Source organism: Haemorhous mexicanus, chromosome 22, assembly GCF_027477595.1.
Source record: "Haemorhous mexicanus isolate bHaeMex1 chromosome 22, bHaeMex1.pri, whole genome shotgun sequence".
Classification (NCBI taxonomy): domain Eukaryota; kingdom Metazoa; phylum Chordata; class Aves; order Passeriformes; family Fringillidae; genus Haemorhous; species Haemorhous mexicanus.
Window position 1 is genome coordinate 7,118,156 of NC_082362.1, and position 17,687 is coordinate 7,135,842.

General features: G+C 44.8%; 1 protein-coding gene across 1 annotated transcript; it reads left to right on the top strand.

The window, feature by feature from the left end:
* Nucleotides 1–151: 151 nt before the first annotated feature.
* On the top strand, nucleotides 152–15,507 carry SLC13A2 (solute carrier family 13 member 2). Its single transcript, XM_059866296.1, has 13 exons — nucleotides 152–1,738; nucleotides 2,793–2,944; nucleotides 5,972–6,100; nucleotides 6,423–6,559; nucleotides 7,844–8,064; nucleotides 9,019–9,196; nucleotides 9,413–9,535; nucleotides 10,501–10,722; nucleotides 10,850–10,947; nucleotides 11,558–11,679; nucleotides 12,828–12,989; nucleotides 13,838–13,975; nucleotides 14,709–15,507. The coding sequence occupies exons 2-13, from the start codon at nucleotides 2,843–2,845 to the stop codon at nucleotides 14,838–14,840; spliced, it is 1,764 nt and encodes a 587-aa protein (XP_059722279.1). The 5' UTR covers nucleotides 152–1,738; nucleotides 2,793–2,842; the 3' UTR covers nucleotides 14,841–15,507.
* Nucleotides 15,508–17,687: the final 2,180 nt, after the last annotated feature.

Sequence of the window (17,687 nt, forward strand, 5' to 3'; positions counted from 1 at the left end):
GGACTGACACTCCTCCGCCTGTAACGGGACTGGCACGGCTCCGCCCGGAACGGGATTGACACGGCTCCGCCCGGAACGGGACTGACACTCCTCCGCCTGGAACGGGACTGACACGGCTCTGCCCGGGATGGCACTGACACCCCTCCGCCCGGAACGGGACTGACACGGCTCCGCCCGGGATGGCACTGACACGGCTCTGCCCGGAACGAGACCCACTCAGCTCCGCTCGGAACGATCCGGGCTCTGCTCCGTCCGGCACGGGACCGGCTCCGCTCCGCTCGGGATGGTCCAGGCTCCGCTGTGCCTGGAACGGGACCGGCTCCGCTCCCTCCGCCGCCCGGAGCCTGCAGCGAGCCCGGTGCTAAAGGTGCAGCTCTCAGGGGACGATGTTCCACAAAATCATGTCATTTTTGAGGCGAGAAAAGCCCTCTGAGAGCATCGAGTCCAAGGTTAACCCAGCAGGGCCAAACCACCGCTAAACCGTGTCCCCAGGTGCCACATCTTCACACAGTCAAATCCCGGCAGGGACGGGGCCCCACCCCTCACCTGAGCAGCCTGTGCTGGTGCCCACACACCCTCTGCGTGAAGAACCTTTTCCTAACATCCTGCCTAAACCCCCTGACATGCCTCCATGCTGTTCCCTCGGGTCCTGGTCACCAGAGAGGACAGAACAGCCCCTGCCCCTCCAACACCCTCATGAGGAAGCTGCTGGATGTGATGAAGGCTCCCCTCAGTGTTCTCCAGGCTCAACAAACCAAGCAAAACAAAAATCAACATTTTAACTGCACGAGGATCAGAAAAATAGTGTATTTAGCAATATACAATCACTTATATTAATTCACAGCACATTAGAAAATACTGCTTTTTATAAAGGACAAAATAACTTAGAAACTCAGTTAATAAAGAAGGTTTTGGCTGTGCTGTTTGCTCTCCTGTGAGGTTTGGCTGCCTCGAAGAGCAGATCAGGAAGGAAAGACCAAGCTGTCCTTTGAATTCAAAGCACACGATTCAGAGTATTGTACTAAAGTGGAGCAGTTCCAAACTAATGTGAATTGTCCCTCCTCTGACAGCACTGAGGTGCTCATGGGCCACAGGAAAAGCTTGGGCAAGATATAAACCACTCATTTTGCAGTAAAGCACTTCTAGAACTCATTTTTAGTGTCTTTGAAAGTGTTGTGACTCACAAGACAGTGGCCCCCATCTCTGTGGAGGTGCTGTTTTAATGAACAGGCACAATTCTTCAGCTGAGACCCTTCCACGTTGGTATTTGCACTCCATAAATGAAGCTGCAGCTGGAGGCCAACGTTTGTGTTGCAGAGATTCAAAAACGAGGTGTTCTTTTAGATTTCCATCACAGCCTTAGGGCAGAAGAGTGAAAAGCAGAAAAACGACCTTGCTGTTGGCTGCTGTCCCTGCACCTTGTCAGACAGTAATTAAACATTCAGTGGAAGCAAGATGTGGGGGAACAGAATTCATTTGAAAGCTCTTTCTCATTCTTTTTGTACCAAGGGTGAGACGCTGAAGCTCAGGGCTGGCACCAAGAAATGTGATGCTGTTTGCTGTGAGCAGTATGCCCAAATCCAGCTTGCAAATCTGGCAGCTGATTTTCCATCATTAGCACATTCTTGAGAGAAAACAAGGCCTGGCAGAAAAGGGGGGAGAGGCAGAAACAGCAGAAGCTTTTTATGGAGCTTGCATCAGATGACCTAGTGGCTGTGCTTCCCTTTGTCTCTCTCAAGTAAGCTATAAACAGCACCAAGATAATTTATAGCAATCAAATGGAAATGTTATCATTAGCTGAGGGATGGACCTGGATGATCTAATAAAGACATCAATGTGGCATTAATAAGAAATTACCCTTTGAACTTAATTTATTTTATTTATGTTATCAGTATTTTATTATTACTTTTATTAATTTATTACCCTCTGGACTTAAAATGTTTTGTACTATTCTTGTTAATGTATAGAATCTAGTGATTCACAGCTTGTATTTTGGAAGCTGCCTGCAATTGGGACAAGAATCACTGCTAATTTCCCTTTTCTTCCTAATTTCCTCCCCAACCTTTTCTTCTTAATTTCCTCCCCAACCCCAAAACACCCTGCAAGTTCCCAAAGCTGTGCCTATAAACCTGCAAGATCAAAAATGTGGGAAAAAAAAATTAAACTAGCCCAGTGTTTGCAAAGAGATCTCCTGTAGCCAAGTCTTTCCCAGTCTACTAAGACCTAAGGTAGGGCCTGTCAGTCCCTTTTTGTTTGGGGACTTGATGTGGCACCTGGTGACAGCAGCTCTGCCCACTGGGTTTTGCTGCCCAAAGTGAATTTCTCAGTGAACAAACATAAACATCATAAACAATTATGTTTATATAACATTTTACGCTGGGCTTTCTAATCCCTGTATTTGAGCATTACAAATGCCATTTTCAGTGCTCCCCCATATTTTTTGAAAATTGAAATTATTTTTCAGTCTGTTTTGGAGGGAGCAGTTTCTTTTTTTTTTAATGGGGGAAATAACAGTACCTATTCAAAGAGGGCATTATTAGAGACCAAATCATTAATATTATGCTTTTAAAAGTGTAGGTCATGCTTTCAAAAACCGGCTGGCTCCACAAGGAATTAATTCTCTGATAGATTTATCACCTTTCTGCAAGATTCTCCTCAGAAAGTTCCTGCTCTGACACTCTTTCACTGTCTCCTCCCTTCTTTGTTCGCTTCCTTCTTTCTCCGATTACAGTTCCAAAAACAACACCCAATCTCCCGAGGTCAATGGTTAATATTCCCTGGTGTTTATATAGGCTCCAAGAGCAGATTCCAGGCTGTTCAGCACTGGGCCAGCTCCAGCACCATGGCTTTCTCCTGGCAGGCAGTGCTGGCCTGCAGGAAATACCTCATCATCGTCCTGGTACCCCTCCTGTTTCTCCCTCTGCCCCTGGTTCTGCCCACCAAGGTAAGGAATTTTTTAATTCAGTTTCAAAGCCTCCACGCCTCAGAGCTGCTCTTTTCGAGGGTGAAGAGGTTTTTTTCTCAGAGCACCTGCATCTGCTGCTTGGAGATCTCTCTTCTTTTTTTTTCCCTGAGTATATTGGGGCAATAAAACAGCAGTGGGGCATAGATGGATGAGGAGCTACATCTGTCACTGCATCTTCTAGAGGAACACTCACTGACCTGAGAGAGGTTTTGTGACTCTTGCTTTGCATCTGGCTGATTTAGGAGAGCACTTTTTATGAGCACTTTCTATGCTGAAGATATTTGTGTGGACCTAAAGCTCAATTTTAATCCCCCTTTTCATTTTCTAACAGCGTTCAGACCACATCTTCTTTTATTTTTTTCCTTGTTGTCACTGCTGCTTTGACGAGGCATTTTCAGACAGACAAGGCACTGTGATACATCAGGGAAAATAACATGCATTTCAGTTTTGTTTAACTTTTTTTCTTGTAAGAATCCTCCCAAACAAGGATTTTAAATTTAAAACACCAAGTTCTGGAAGACACCTGGCTTAGGGTTCCTTCAGGGAAAGTTGAGTAAGGAGCTGCAGTACTTGGGTTGGCCTTTCTGGGGTGTTGATCAATTAAAGAGAGAGCTGTGAGCTGACAGACTCCCAGTCTTCTGCTGCTTCTTCACTGTTTCTTGCACTCCCAACCTCCTCACACAGAAAGATCTGATCTCTGGTCTCTAATTACAACCCCAGCACCACGAAATAGCTCATTCCAGACTGCCCCTGCTGTCACCTCTCTCTGGACAACAAATCCTAACTCTTCCCTCTGCTCTCTGCCTCCCAATCCCTGCTGAGTCCCAGTTTAGACTCCTTCCAGTTCCCTTCTCCACCTCCCTAACCCTTCCCTGCCTGTCCCAAAGCTCTGTCCTCCTCACAGCTCTGAGTGGGGCAGGTGGTCAGGTGTGGCCTCTCATTCTCTCACTAGGTAAATAAAATAGTTTAAATTATTACTTAAAAGCTCACCAGGAAGTAAAAACAACCAAGAAAAATAAGAAGAATCTTTTTTTTTTTTTTTTTGCTGGTTAACCTTCAGTAGGCAAAGGAGTCACTGAAGTGAAGAGAGATCAGGATCAGGAAAGTTCTAGGGAGACAGAGAGTGATTTTTTTTTTTTTTTTGTCCTGAGGCCACGAGTTCAAACTCACTTACTGGAGGCATTGTTACATACAGTGAGTCCTTGGAGTTACCAGTGGAGTGATTTGGCAGTCTTGGTTCAGTTGCTCTGTGAAAATGACTCTCTCTGGTTTCTACGCAGTCAGCAACAGGACAGAAATAGAAAACGTCCTGGATCTTTCCCTTTGCCACTTGAGGAAACCTTTGAGAAGGGTTTTTTGGGGTTAAATTGTGCACTGTGCCACTGCTGAGCAGGAAGAGCTGGTGCCTCTGCACACAGTGGTGTGAGCCAGCAGCTACAGGGTGGAATTTCACATTTTTTCTATTCTGTTCATCTATTAACCTGCCCTAAGATGACATAACACTGGACACTGAGCTATTATAATTGAGGGCAAACAATGCTAAAAATCTTGCTTAAAGGCAGAAGAGTGTCCTTACAGGGTGAGTTTGGGAAAACCCTTTTTCCAGCTTTGCCTGAGAGCCTGTTCATAGCAGGATGGAAGGCACTGTGCCTATGAGATACATCCCAAAGCTCCACCAGGGTCTCTCAAAAGGCACCCATCTGTGTCTTTTAATAACAAACATGGAGAGAAAGGGTTGTCAAAAGGGCAAATTGCTCTCAGTGATCAGTGGGATGAATAACTGGGGTTCTTAATGCTCTCGTTCATAAATAAGGCTCAAAAAGGAATATTTTAGTATCTTTGGGAATCTCTCAGACTTACTTCTCTGGCTGCTTTGAGAATTCACACCTTGATTGCTGTCCTCTTCTGCAGACTGCTCAGCTCCCTGCTCATCCTTTCCCTTCAGCAGCTCTGTTGGCTCCACACCACGTTCAGAATTTCTGAGCGTGTTCCCAAGCATGTCAAATTCAACCTTGCCACCCATTATTCCAGCTCCTTGCTTTAATCCTCTGTAATCCAACCTCCAAAAGCACCACCACAGTTTCATTCCTACTGAGCAGTATATTTTAGTGGACATCCTTTATCCAAGACCACACATCCATGGTTTTCTTCCTTTGGCTTTGGTGTCTCCCATAATTGTGCAAGTTCCAAAACACAGAAGACACCAAAACCTGCTCTTACATTCTTTCCCAGCCCAACCAGATGCCACTGCTGTGACAAGTAATTCTGAATCTTTTCAGTGTACAGAGACTGGCTTAAACATTTGTACATGAAATTTGGAGTGGTTGTCCAAAGAAGAACTAAATCAAGGCTTCCAAAGAGTGACATGAAGCAGGGCATCTCACTTTCCTCAAACAAACAAAACAAAGTCAGTGGCAGCTGAAATGATCTGTGACCAGTCTGCCAGTAAGCCTTTCAAAGCCTCTACTAAGCTAATAATCCAGTGAAAAGTTATAAAAGTATTTACAGAACAAGGAGCCCAGGCTGTTGAAATTATCAGTGGCTCACCTGGGCCATGACCCGAAGCCCATGCAAAAACAGGTGGAGAAGCCTTGACTGTATCAGCAACTGATTCTACAACTCAAGGACATAAATACAGAATATAACACCATCAGCACAATCAGAATATCAGAATATAACACCATCAGCACAATCAAGAAGCCTATTCAGTGATTTCCAGTCCCTTATCATGAAAGGTCCAAAGTCACCCATGCTTCTTTCCCCTGGTGTTTTTTTTGCCCCTGCTGAAGGTCTCATCTGCTCCTCAGAGCTCTGATGAGATTGCTGCACAGCCTGACATTGGATTAGGATCTGCACAGGTCAGAGGCTAGATGGGAGAGAAGCACAGGAAATAACCTTTCCTCTAATCCCTTTATCAGCAGTGAAAGTAATTAGGAGGCCTTGGCTTTGGGAGAAGCCCCAGGTTCCATGTGCAGCGTGTTCTGATTGCTGTCCCTTCCCTGGCAGGAGGCCCTGTGTGGCTATGTGATCATACTGATGGCACTTTTCTGGTGCACAGAAGCCCTGCCTTTGGCTGTCACAGCTCTCCTGCCCGTCCTGCTGTTCCCACTGATGAATATCATGGATTCAACAACAGTAAGAGATCTTGTTCCATGTATTAATCTTTTTGTTCTGGGATTGTTCCCCAGGATTATATGATGACCACCATTATATTTCTATTACTGATAGTATTATTACTTTATTTTAACTTTATTATTATTATTCTGTCTTCTCCATGGACTAGAACTTGCATGAGCCCAGAGTGAGCTCTGGGTGGAGCTGCTAATCTGAAATCAAAGCAAGTTCCCCATTCAGGTGCACCCCAGAGTTACTCCCTGCTAATGCCATTGAAATAAACTCCCTCAGAAGATGTCCCCCTCTCTTGTGACTCTTCCCTCTCCCCTCTCCCACCTCACAGGTCTGTCAGGAGTACCTGAAGGACACCAACATGCTCTTTGTGGGCGGCCTAATGATGGCCATTGCCATCGAGACCTGGAACCTGCACAAGCGAGTGGCTCTGAGGGTCCTGCTGATCACTGGTGTCAGGCCAGCCCTGTGAGTGACAGGGGTGGAAATGCTGTGGGATGAAGGATTTTATGGCATTAGACCCCATCTCTGATGGGAATCTGCAAATCTTTCCCTGCCAATGCTTTCCTGCAGCCCAACCGAGTTAGTGCCTGAGCAAGCCTTGCAAATGTTGAGGTGTTACACACCTGGTGTGTCTTTGTTTTATTTTATTTTATTTTATTTTATTTTATTTTATTTTATTTTATTTTATTTTATTTTATTTTATTTTATTTTATTTTATTTTATTATTTTTTAATTTTTTATTTTATTTTATTTTATTTTACTATTTTATTATTTTATATTTTATATTTTTATTTTATTTTATTTTGTTTTAATTTAATATTTTATTTTATTTTATTTTATTCTACATTTTATTTTATTTTAATTTAATTTTTTAATTCCAAAAAGCTTTTAGGTGGAGAAATAGCAACAAGAGTCAATGCTGGAAAGAGAAGGGTGCTGCCAGGCTGGGCCAGGAGCACAGCTCTGGGCAGTCAGGAAAAAGCACAGCTGGAACACAGAGAACATGGACTCTCTGCCTGCTGCTGACTGCACAGAGAAGAGAAAATATGAGGATGCTTGTTTGGAAAACAACAAATGTTTTCCAGACTAGAACTTTAAGCTGTGCACAGGCCACACCACCCTGTTTAATCAGTTTCAGGAATACTGAAGGAAATTACAAAGCAATAGAATAAAAATGCATACAAGATAAACCCCTTTTCATCTGATATATAATCTACATCTCATCTAAAGAATAATTTTGAGACAAATAACAGAGTAATACTGAAATGAGGATTAGAATTTTAGATGAGTCAGAAGAGAATCTTAAATAATAGAGATGGCATAAAATAACAAGAAGGGAAAAAAAGAGATCCTCTTCCTTATGGCTTAAACTGATTGCCATTTGGCATCAAATTCAGCTTGCAATCCCTCTTCAAAATCTATTATAATGCATTAACAAGTGTCATGAGAAATGTCTTCCTGAGAATGATGTGGGATAAGCAGGGTCTGACTGGATAAACTGCTTGCTCCCACCTACCAGCTTCCACTTCCTTAGCCATAAGAATGTCAAAAAATTGGTTGAAAAAAGAAAAATTGAGGTTAAATCTTAACTGGGTCTCTCCCAAAGCAAAGCAGGGCAGGAGGAAATGCTGGGAGGGGATTGCTGAGCATTCTCCAAACCCAGCATTTGTAGCTGACTCCTTGTCATGAAAATAAAGATCACTGTGAGGCTGAGTTCTGATCCAGCTTTCCCAAACCTTCTCATTTCAGACTCCTGATGGGTTTCATGGTGGTGACAGCTTTCCTGTCCATGTGGATCAGCAACACAGCCACCACTGCCATGATGGTGCCCATAGCACAGGCCGTGATGGAGCAGCTGCACAAGTCAGAAGCAGAGTCTGGCACCACTGGCCCAGGGTCTGAACACACCAACAAAGCCTTTGAGCTGCAGGAAAAGCCACCTGACAGCTCCAAAGAGCCAGAGGAAAAAGGTGAATGGGGTGGGGGTGGTTTGCTCTTCAGGGCGATGCAGGATGGCCTTTCTTCTGTTGTAGCAGTCCCTGGTAAATCCTAAAAGAAAACTGTCCCCAAAGCATCCTGACTGCTCCACACAGCCCTGATGAGGCTCTTCCACCAACCAGACAAAACCACAATTTTTATTATTGTTATTATTATTATTATTATTATTATTATTATTATTATTATTATTATTATTATTATTATTATTATTTTGACTTGGCTGAAGTTAAAACAAAAATACAAAAAGTTTATAACTACTCAGCAAACTGACAAAAAGTACAAATTCTCCACTAGGGGAAGCCTTTATATCAGGCTTGCTGTTTCCCTGCATATTTATGGCAGTTCAATTGCTCTCTACTGTGTAACTTATATAATAGGGGATTCCCAAGGCAAAATTTCTGGCCTCTTTCCAGCTGGAAGGTTAGGGATTAAAAAGATCTTTCTAATCCAAAGGTACACAATCAAGCAACAATATCTCTTTAGCAGCTGTCTTGCCCTCTCCCCATTTTTGAGGTGATTCCAGAGTTTCTGAGCATAAATCTCAGTGCCAGCAGACAGGTGCTGGTGGAGAAAAATTTCCTGTCAGCCCAGCTCCTCCCACTCTGTTACAATTCCCTGAATTCTTGCCTCAGTCCCCTCCATGTGCAGTTCAGACATTGCCCTCATGCTCAAGGAAGTGCCAGCAGCAGGTCCAAACTTCAGCACACATTTCAAATTCCCCTCTGAAAAACTGCTCTGAGTCAAGACAACCAGTGAGAATGGGCAGAAGATCAACAAATTAACAATGCCAGCCTTAAAAGGAGGAACTTTGGTTCCTTCAGCTTTGAATCCATCGTGTCCTAGCCTTGAAATATTAAGTTATGCAGGCCCAAGGCCTTTTCCTGTTCAACATAGCTCCTGCAGCTCTTCTGTTCCTTGGGATCTAGGTAATTCTCATGTCCTGGTAGTTGAGGAAGAGAGAAAGAGAAATGAAGAGATTGAGGAGAAACACTTGAAGCTGTCCAAGGGAATGTCCCTCTGCATTTGTTACTCATCCAGCATTGGAGGGATTGCCACTCTGACTGGGACAACCCCAAATCTGGTGCTGCAAGGACAAGTTAATGAGTAAGTCTGGGGTTAAACACCCTCCAAACTGCAGCATTCTGCTCCAGCTGACTCCCAGGCAGCACAGAGAAGGAAAATGTCACTTTGGTCCCTTTCCTGGGAAGTGAGCTTCTCTTCCTTCATGGGCCCCACAGAACCTCCCCTTCTCTGGCTCATTAAGGAAGGACAGAAGAGAGTGTGGAATTCTGGATGCTAACAGCCACCTGCATTTTCCAGCATCTATCAAGGCAATGGTGGCATCATCAACTTTGCCTCCTGGTTCTCCTTCGCCTTCCCCACCATGATGGTGCTGCTGATTTTGGCCTGGGTTTGGCTGCAGATCCTCTTCTTGGGCTTCGAGTGAGTACCCTGAGCCCCTGCCATCACCTGGGGGGATCTGATCAGGACTTGTTCAACACCAGTGACCCCTTTCTTGAGGGGAAAATTCCCACAGCAGGTGGCAAAGTCCCGACACACAGCAGAGACCAGAACAGCCCTTGGTGCCTGGTAAAATTCTGCAGTTTTTCCTTTGAGGAATCTGATGAAATCCCAGCTAAAGGTGCCCTGCAGATGAAAACAGGGAGCTCTGAGTGCCCATGGCCTGTTCTGCAGCATTGCTGTCGTGTCCTGGGAGATTGCTGTGCTCCAGAGCAGGAAATTGATTTCTGCAGAGAGCTGTAAACGCCTTTGTGACCAGGGTTGTTTCAGAGCTGGAGGATTAGTTCTGGGCTGGTTCTGGAGCAGATCACCCCACACAACCAGCCTGCAGTGCCTGCCTGTTTAATACTCAGCTTTTCATGTTTGTGTTACCCCAGTTTCCCTCATTTTACATGGAAAGAGTGCTGGAACACCTGAAATGCTTTTTTCACCTTCAAATTCCTCCTTTAAAATTTTCTGTCATTTTAAAAAAGTTTGGCAACTCTTTATTTCCTAGTAAAGTGATCAAACAGCCTGGTCAATCACATTAACATTGTCCTGGCCTAGTGGAAGGTGTCCCTGCCCATTCGTTGGAATGAAATGGAATTTTGAGTCTCCTCCAACACAAACTATTCTGTGATTCTGTATTTTTTTTCCTCCCATGCCCAGATATCTCACTTATTTACATTTAAGTAATGAGCTTTCAGGGACAAGATCATCTTGTCTTTCTGATCATCTTGTCAAGACATGCAGCTCCTACTCACCATGGTTGTAATTACAATATATTTAATTTCAATATTCATATATAAATGCATATAAAGACATTATGATTGAGTGTAAAATTTGGATTCTTAACTCTCTGTATACCTGGCAAATTTCTCTGACATTTCTCATCCATTTTCTTCCAGTTTTAAGAAGAATTTTGGTTGTGGTGTCAGTCCTGCTGCCAAGGCTAAGGAGAAACAGGCCTATGAAATCATCAAGGAAGAGAGCAAGAAACTGGGCAAAATGAACTTTGCAGAAATAGAAGTTTCAATCCTCTTTGTTCTCCTGGTGGTGTTGTGGTTTACAAGAGAACCTGGGTTCATCCCAGGCTGGGCAACAGTTCTCTTCAACAAAGACAATACAAGGTATTAGCTATCCCCTTCTCCTCCTCACTTGGAATAAAAATGGAACAGGCTGGATTTTATCCAGCTGAAATCACAGCTAATATCCTGATGTACCCAAGTACCTGAATTCCTGCCTGCTCTCCTGCAGCTATGTCACTGATGCCACAGTCGCCCTCTTCGTCTCAATGCTGCTCTTCATCCTCCCTTCTGGCTATTCCAACCAGGACAGAGACCAGGAGCAAACAGGTGAGTCACTGAAGCACCAGAAATCCACTGTCTGAGGAGGTATGTGGGAAATGTTCACATTTGGGGCTCGCAAAGGAAATTTCAAATATTAAGTAGCAGTTCAAACTGCTCTTCCAGCTGTGTGCTTTAGGTTTGGCAAAGCACATATTGCATAAAATTCTCTGTTTCTCATCATTTTATTAGAAAACTAATCAACTAATCAGGAACTCGTCAGCTGATCAGTTTCTCATCAACTAATTAGGAAACTCTTATCCCAGCAGTGTTCCTGCCCCAGTTATTCCCATTTGTAAAGGATTCCAAGCTGGAATCTTCGTGAGGGAACACACAACTTGACAGAGACACACAGAGCTGCTGCCACACCTTCAACTCACCCTTCCCTGCCTCCTACTGAGCTTCTTGCAGCAGCAAAGATCATTCATTAGAGCTTTTGCAAGTCAATTTGTAAAACCACTGGTGCTGGTGCTCCCAGCGTTTGCTTCGGGAGATGATTCCAGAGTTTGCTGGCAGAAGGGATTCCTGACGTTCAGACCAAACTCCCAGCTCCCACCAAGAAGTTCTCCCTTTCCCTGGGGATTTTTGTGGCTTCACAAAATCTCTTTCTGGGTTCCAGGGGGCAGGGCAAAGTTCCGGGCCCCTCCAGCCCTGCTGGACTGGAAGGTGGTGCAGCAGAAGATGCCGTGGAACATCGTGTTCCTGCTGGGAGGTGGCTTTGCCTTGGCCAAAGGCAGCGAGGTAACATCCCTCAGCTCACCTGGGAGCTGTGTTTTCCCGGCTGCTTCCTTTTCCACCTTGCTCTCCTTGCTCTCCCAGGACACAAGAGGGCACACCAGGAGCATCCAATGCTCCTTTCCCCAGCTCCTGGCCCTGGGACCATCCTTGGAGTGCTGGCACCACATCCTGCTGGTTCCCCGTGCCAATCAGGGCAGCACCATTGGCTGTGCTTCCAGAAAAGTGGCTGATTAAGAACCTGCCCCCAAACACATTAAAGGTTCTTTTAAATGAAATGGAATTGTTGCAGACAGCACGATGAGATGATTTACCCAGGAGGGGTCTCCAAAGTATTTCAGACCAAGGATTTATGGAAATAGGATTTAAATTCAACTATTAGAAGAGAAATGTAGAGCTTGCTACAGAAACTTCAGGTCCAGTGCCACACATTATTTTTCAGTGATAATTTAAGTAGTGAAACAGACAATCCATTTATTAAATCTATAGAAAATAAACAAATTCTAAAAGGCTTCAAGTGCCCAGAAATACTAGTTTAGAATTCAAAGATATCAACGTTAAAATGGAAAAGTACATGTTGGGAAAAGGAAATATTTAGGAAATCACTTTAATTTCTCCTAGAATAATTAACCAAGTACACAAAGGCTGCTGCAGAAAGCCCAGAATGACAGGGAGGATGCTGCTACTTTCCAGTGACTGACAAGGATGAAGGATGAAAGGTGGAAAGATTCAGACAGTTATCAAGATCTCAGACAATGTGGTGAAATGACATTAAATCACTACAGCATCTGATAAGATTTATATTCAAATATTTTAGGAAATTAATTCAAATACCTTTGCTTTTATTAAAAAAAGCACCTCAAATATTGATCATGTACAAGTAATGATCTGAACAGAGAAATAATTATTTGCTGTCAATAATCCACCATAAATGCAGGATCTCCTACCCTCCAATTCCTTGGATGGGAAATAATATTGGGTTTTTTTTGTTTAACTGGCTGGACAATCCTGTCTGTGAGCACTGGCTGTGTTTTCCTGCAGTTTGCCTGAGAACTGCTCTGAGAAGGGAGGGCTGAACTGGCATGGGAGCTGCCACAGAACACTGATGTGGCTCTTCCCTCTCCAACCTGGCATCCCTCTCTGCTCTGCTGCAGGAATCTGGCCTGTCTGCCTGGCTGGGCTCCAAGCTGACCCCTCTGCAGAGCATCCCTCACCCAGCCATTGCCTTCCTCCTGTGCCTCCTCATCGCCACCTTCACCGAGTGTGCCAGCAACGTGGCCACCACCACCCTCTTCCTCCCCATTCTGGCTTCTATGGTGAGTCCCAGCAGGTCTAAATACTCCTGTAAGGACAGCTTGCAGCTCCTCAGCTGCCAAAACTAACGGGCTGGCAAAGGCAACCACTGGCTCCTGTATCCCATCAGGGGTACCAGACCTGACACAAAAATCTGTGTGCGCACACAGGAGCACACACTGTGCTTAGTTCAACCTTTCTGAAACCATTCCTGGGGAAAAGCAAAGGGATTAAACTCACTGGCATATGAAGACTTTGCCTCCTGGCCTAAACATGAGGTCACTGCCAGCTGCACTTGTTTTTTCCAATTTGTTCTGCACGGAGACAGCAGCAGCATTTCCTTGCCTGCAACATTCCATGGCTGTATTTCACCCCCACCAAGGCCTTGCAGAAGTCTGAGAAGGTGATAGCCTGACCTAATTCACACCTCTGCATTTCCACAGGAGATTCCTGTTGCTGGGACAGACAGACTTCTGCAAACTGAAGAGCTGGTTCCAGACAGAAACTGGAATGAGCTCCTCCAAAATATTTTTGCATAGGCCACAGACTCCAGCCAGCCCCTAAACCAAAGCTCTCACCTCCAGAGCTTCACCTGCCTCCTCTGATAATTTAATTTTGTTCTTAACCAACTCAAAGCCAGGGTTTAGAGCTGAATATAATCATTATTTATCCGTTTATACAAAGCCCTGAGCACAAAATCAATTCTTGCATTTGCTGTGTAATGATGCTGGAAGTGTCTGAAGCAGCCCCAAAACATGAGTGGCTGCAGTGTGTGGGGAAGAATGAGCCTTCAGACATGGACAGATGCAATCAGATTTCTGAGCATTTCTGGCTGTCAAACCCATCCCCTCTGCTCTCTTTTTGTGCACAGGCTGAAGCAATTTGCCTCAACCCTCTCTATGTCATGCTGCCCTGCACACTCTCTGCATCGCTGGCCTTCATGCTCCCCGTGGCAACTCCTCCCAATGCCATTGTCTTCTCCTATGGACAGCTCAGGGTTATTGATATGGTGAGGAAAAAGAAAAAAATCTCAACACTTTTTTTTTTCCAGAGTTATCACCCCTAGGTTTGATCTTTCCTTTTCCTAATGCTGGTTCTTCTTGGGGGAGCGTTGGAAAAGTCAGCGTGCCCGGCTTATGGCAGGTGGAAAGAAGATGTGTGTGCATTAATAAAGGGTCACACTGTCTCTAATACACTCTGGGAACCTTAGAAAGGTGTTAATGAGCCTTCAAAGAACAGCCAGGGCCTCTTGAAGATTTTATAATAGGAGCTGTCAATGTCTAACTGCTTGACAAACCCAAATGTAGAGCATGAGGGTGTCAGAGGGCCCTGTCACCTGGGCAGTCCTCCTGCAGGGACAGGGAACAGCCTGGCACGTCTCACTGGGTGCCTCAAGAAGTCACTAAGGATGCAAGGACAGCAGTGCCATGTCTCTTGATAACTTCCCTAAGTTATAATTGATCCGAGAAGAAGCCCAAAGTAACATCAGAGAGAAAACCCAGGTCAGAGAAGTGGATTAAAGGATTTGGGGACTTCTAGTTTTAAGAGTTTTATCCAGTGGAAACCTTTCCCTTTCTACAAATTATATTTGTGAAGAAAACCAACTTAAATATAATTTGGTGGAGGTGTGGAAAAAAAAAAACCACCCAAAGAGAAAATCAAACCACACAAAACACCCTAACCATCAAGGAAGGAAAAAAGTGCTCAGGGCTGCTAACAACCCTTCTCTTTCCTAATTCTAGGCCAAAGCTGGGTTTGTGCTCAACATCCTGGGAGTTCTGACCATCACCCTGGCCATCAACACCTGGGCTTCATCCTTGTTCCAGCTGCAGACCTTCCCCTCGTGGGCCAACAGGACAGGGACCTGCCTGTGACCTGGGGGGGACAGAGCCAGCACTGCTCCTGCCAGAGCTGCAAGGAGAGCAGGGCTTTAGAGAAAAGCCTGTTCTGTGCAAAAGCACAAGCAAAACCCTCCCAGTGGTAACAGCCCTGAAACTGCCTGGTTGCTGCTGGGTTCTGCCACCCCAGCAGGAGGAGGAGGAGGAGGAGATTTTTGGCTTCCCAGCCCTCCCACCTTTAGGTTTTCTGCCTCTGCAGGGGTGTTTGCCCCCAGTGCTTTTCCAGTAAGTCTGAAATCTGCAGCAAGAAAAAAAGAGAGAGGTGTGAATAGGGAAAAGGAAGGAGAGAGACTCTGGGTTCCTGATTCTGTGCCCAGATCTGTGCACAGCTCTCCCCCTGTACAAGTGTAAATGCTCAAGGTGTACATGGTTGTTATAGACTCTGTGGGCACTGACAGTGAGCTGTGTGTTGTGTGGTCACAGAAAAATCACTGTCAGCCCCTCCTATTTGAAATATATTTATTTGCAGTCCCCCTGTTAGGAATGTAAAAGATTAATTTTCTCCCAGAACATGCACCTTGGTGTTATTTATGTCAGATTACAGCCTGCAAGGTCATGGTAAGATCTTTCCTTGAAAAGGAGAGAATCCCTGTGTCCTAAAATATGTATGATTGAATTAAAGTTGGTTTTTTTTTCTAATGTACCCCTGTGTTCTAGAGTTTATTTTCTTTTTAATTATAAATCACTGTTCCTGTCTTCCAGGTATCAACTGCTTGTCCATGTTCTCACTTACAATATCTTTAAATAATCAGAGAAATCAGCATAGTTGATTTTCTCTTATCTTTAAAGTAGCAATTATGTTGTTATTATTACTGAGTCAAATTTTCTTGGACTGTGCAGCCCAAGATTTTCCTTTGTAAGAGCCCATTATGTAATGCTGTTCCCTATCTCATCCCTATTCTGCTGGAGCTGACTTTCAGGAGCAGATAAATTCCTACTGACCAAACTGAAAAAATGTCCAAGAGCACTTTGCCAAAACGATCTCTTGGTGCCATAAATGAGGTTGGGTTCAGGCAGAGCAGTTGCTCAATGTGTGCCCCTGAAGTTTGCTCTAAACCTTTGTTCTGTTGTTACCTGCTTCAGAGGTGCACAAAGTGCATTTCTGAAATCCCACGCTGCTGGGATCTCCACCCTGGTTCCACGGGAGTGAAAATGAGGGAATTTCACTCTAAAACAGTATGTTCTCCTCAAAGTCTTTCTTTTTCATTTCTCTAATTATTAGAGAGAAAGAAAAAAATTATTAACCCAAACTATCAGGAGATGAGGGGGCAGTGTGCAGTGAAATTTTGATTCAGAAAATATCCAAATTCCCTGAGTTGCAGCAGTTTTTTTCCAGTTCCAAAGATCCAGATAACTCTGGTGGCTGCTGGTCATTAATTCCTCAGCACTGATGGTCCCAGTGGCTGTGGAAATCCCTGTCTTGGAAAGAACAGCCTGGTGTTAATCCTCCTGTGGCTTTGACAGAGTTTTAATTTGATGTGAGGTAGAGATCCAGCAGGATATCCCCAGCTCCAGCAGGAAAGGCATTTATTCTCTGCTGCTGAAGAGCTCCTGGGTAACAGATTCCAATCACACAATGACCTGCTCAGGTCACTGCTACACCACTCTCCCTTCCCTTTGAGTTTACCTCTACCAAATAACACCCAAATCCCTCTAAATATTTTCATTACTCTGCTCACCCTCTGTCTGAGCACTTCAAAATGCCAGACTGGAGCAGATGATTTGCTGAGAGCCTCTCCCTTCTCCCTCCCTTTGTCTCCAGCACCAGGGCAGTGTGCTCTGCTTTTGTTTGCTTTTTGTTTTCTTTGAAATTCTCCTGCAGACTTTACATGTCCTCCTAAATTACTGCTTAGCTAAGCAGGAAAGGTGGAATTCTTATAACATTTCCCATTGGCCTCTCCTTCCAGCCCTTTTAAAACCCTGTTATGGTTCTTTGAAGTCTTTTCTATTAGTCCACATTATTCAGAGGCTGTGGTGTGCATAAAGAACCTGCAGGAGCACAGGTGCAATCTTTGTGCCAAGCTCAAGAAGAAAGCAGGGAGACATCAAGAGCAGAGAGTGTCACGGGGCCAGGGCATCAATGCTGGGTGTTCCACCTTCCTGGGCAGGGCTGAGCACAGATTCACCAGGGTCATCTGCACTGGGACTTACTCAGAGGGGCTGAAAATGCCCAAATTCCTGAAAAAATAGGGGTGGAAAATCTGGAAGGGAAGGGAAGGGAAGGGAAGGGAAGGGAAGGGAAGGGAAGGGAAGGGAAGGGAAGGGAAGGGAAGGGAAGGGAAGGGAAGGGAAGGGAAGGGAAGGGAAGGGAAGGGAAGGGAAGGGAAGGGAAGGGAAGGGAAGGGAAGGGAAGGGAAGGGAAGGGAAGGGAAGGGAAGGGAAGGGAAGGGAAGGGAAGGGAAGGGAAGGGAAGGGAAGGGAAGGGAAGGGAAGGGAAGGGAAGGGAAGGGAAGGGAAGGGAAGGGAAGGGAAGGGAAAAAAGGAAGAGAGAAGAGAAGAGAAGAGAAGAGAAGAGAAGAGAAGAGAAGAGAAGAGAAGAGAAGAGAAGAGAAGAGAAGAGAAGAGAAGAGAAGAGAAGAGAAGAGAAGAGAAGAGAAGAGAAGAGAAGAGAAGAGAAGAGAAGAGAAGAGAAGAGAAGAGAAGAGAAGAGAAGAGAAGAGAAGAGAAGAGAAGAGAAGAGAAGAGAAGAGAAGAGAAGAGAAGAGAAGAGAAGAGAAGAGGAGAAGAACAAACAGGACATAAGGAGAACTGAGAGTTCCATGCCCAGTTTCCACCTTGCAGTGGTGGTGGCACTGGGCACTTTACTGCCTTGGGTGTGTCTGA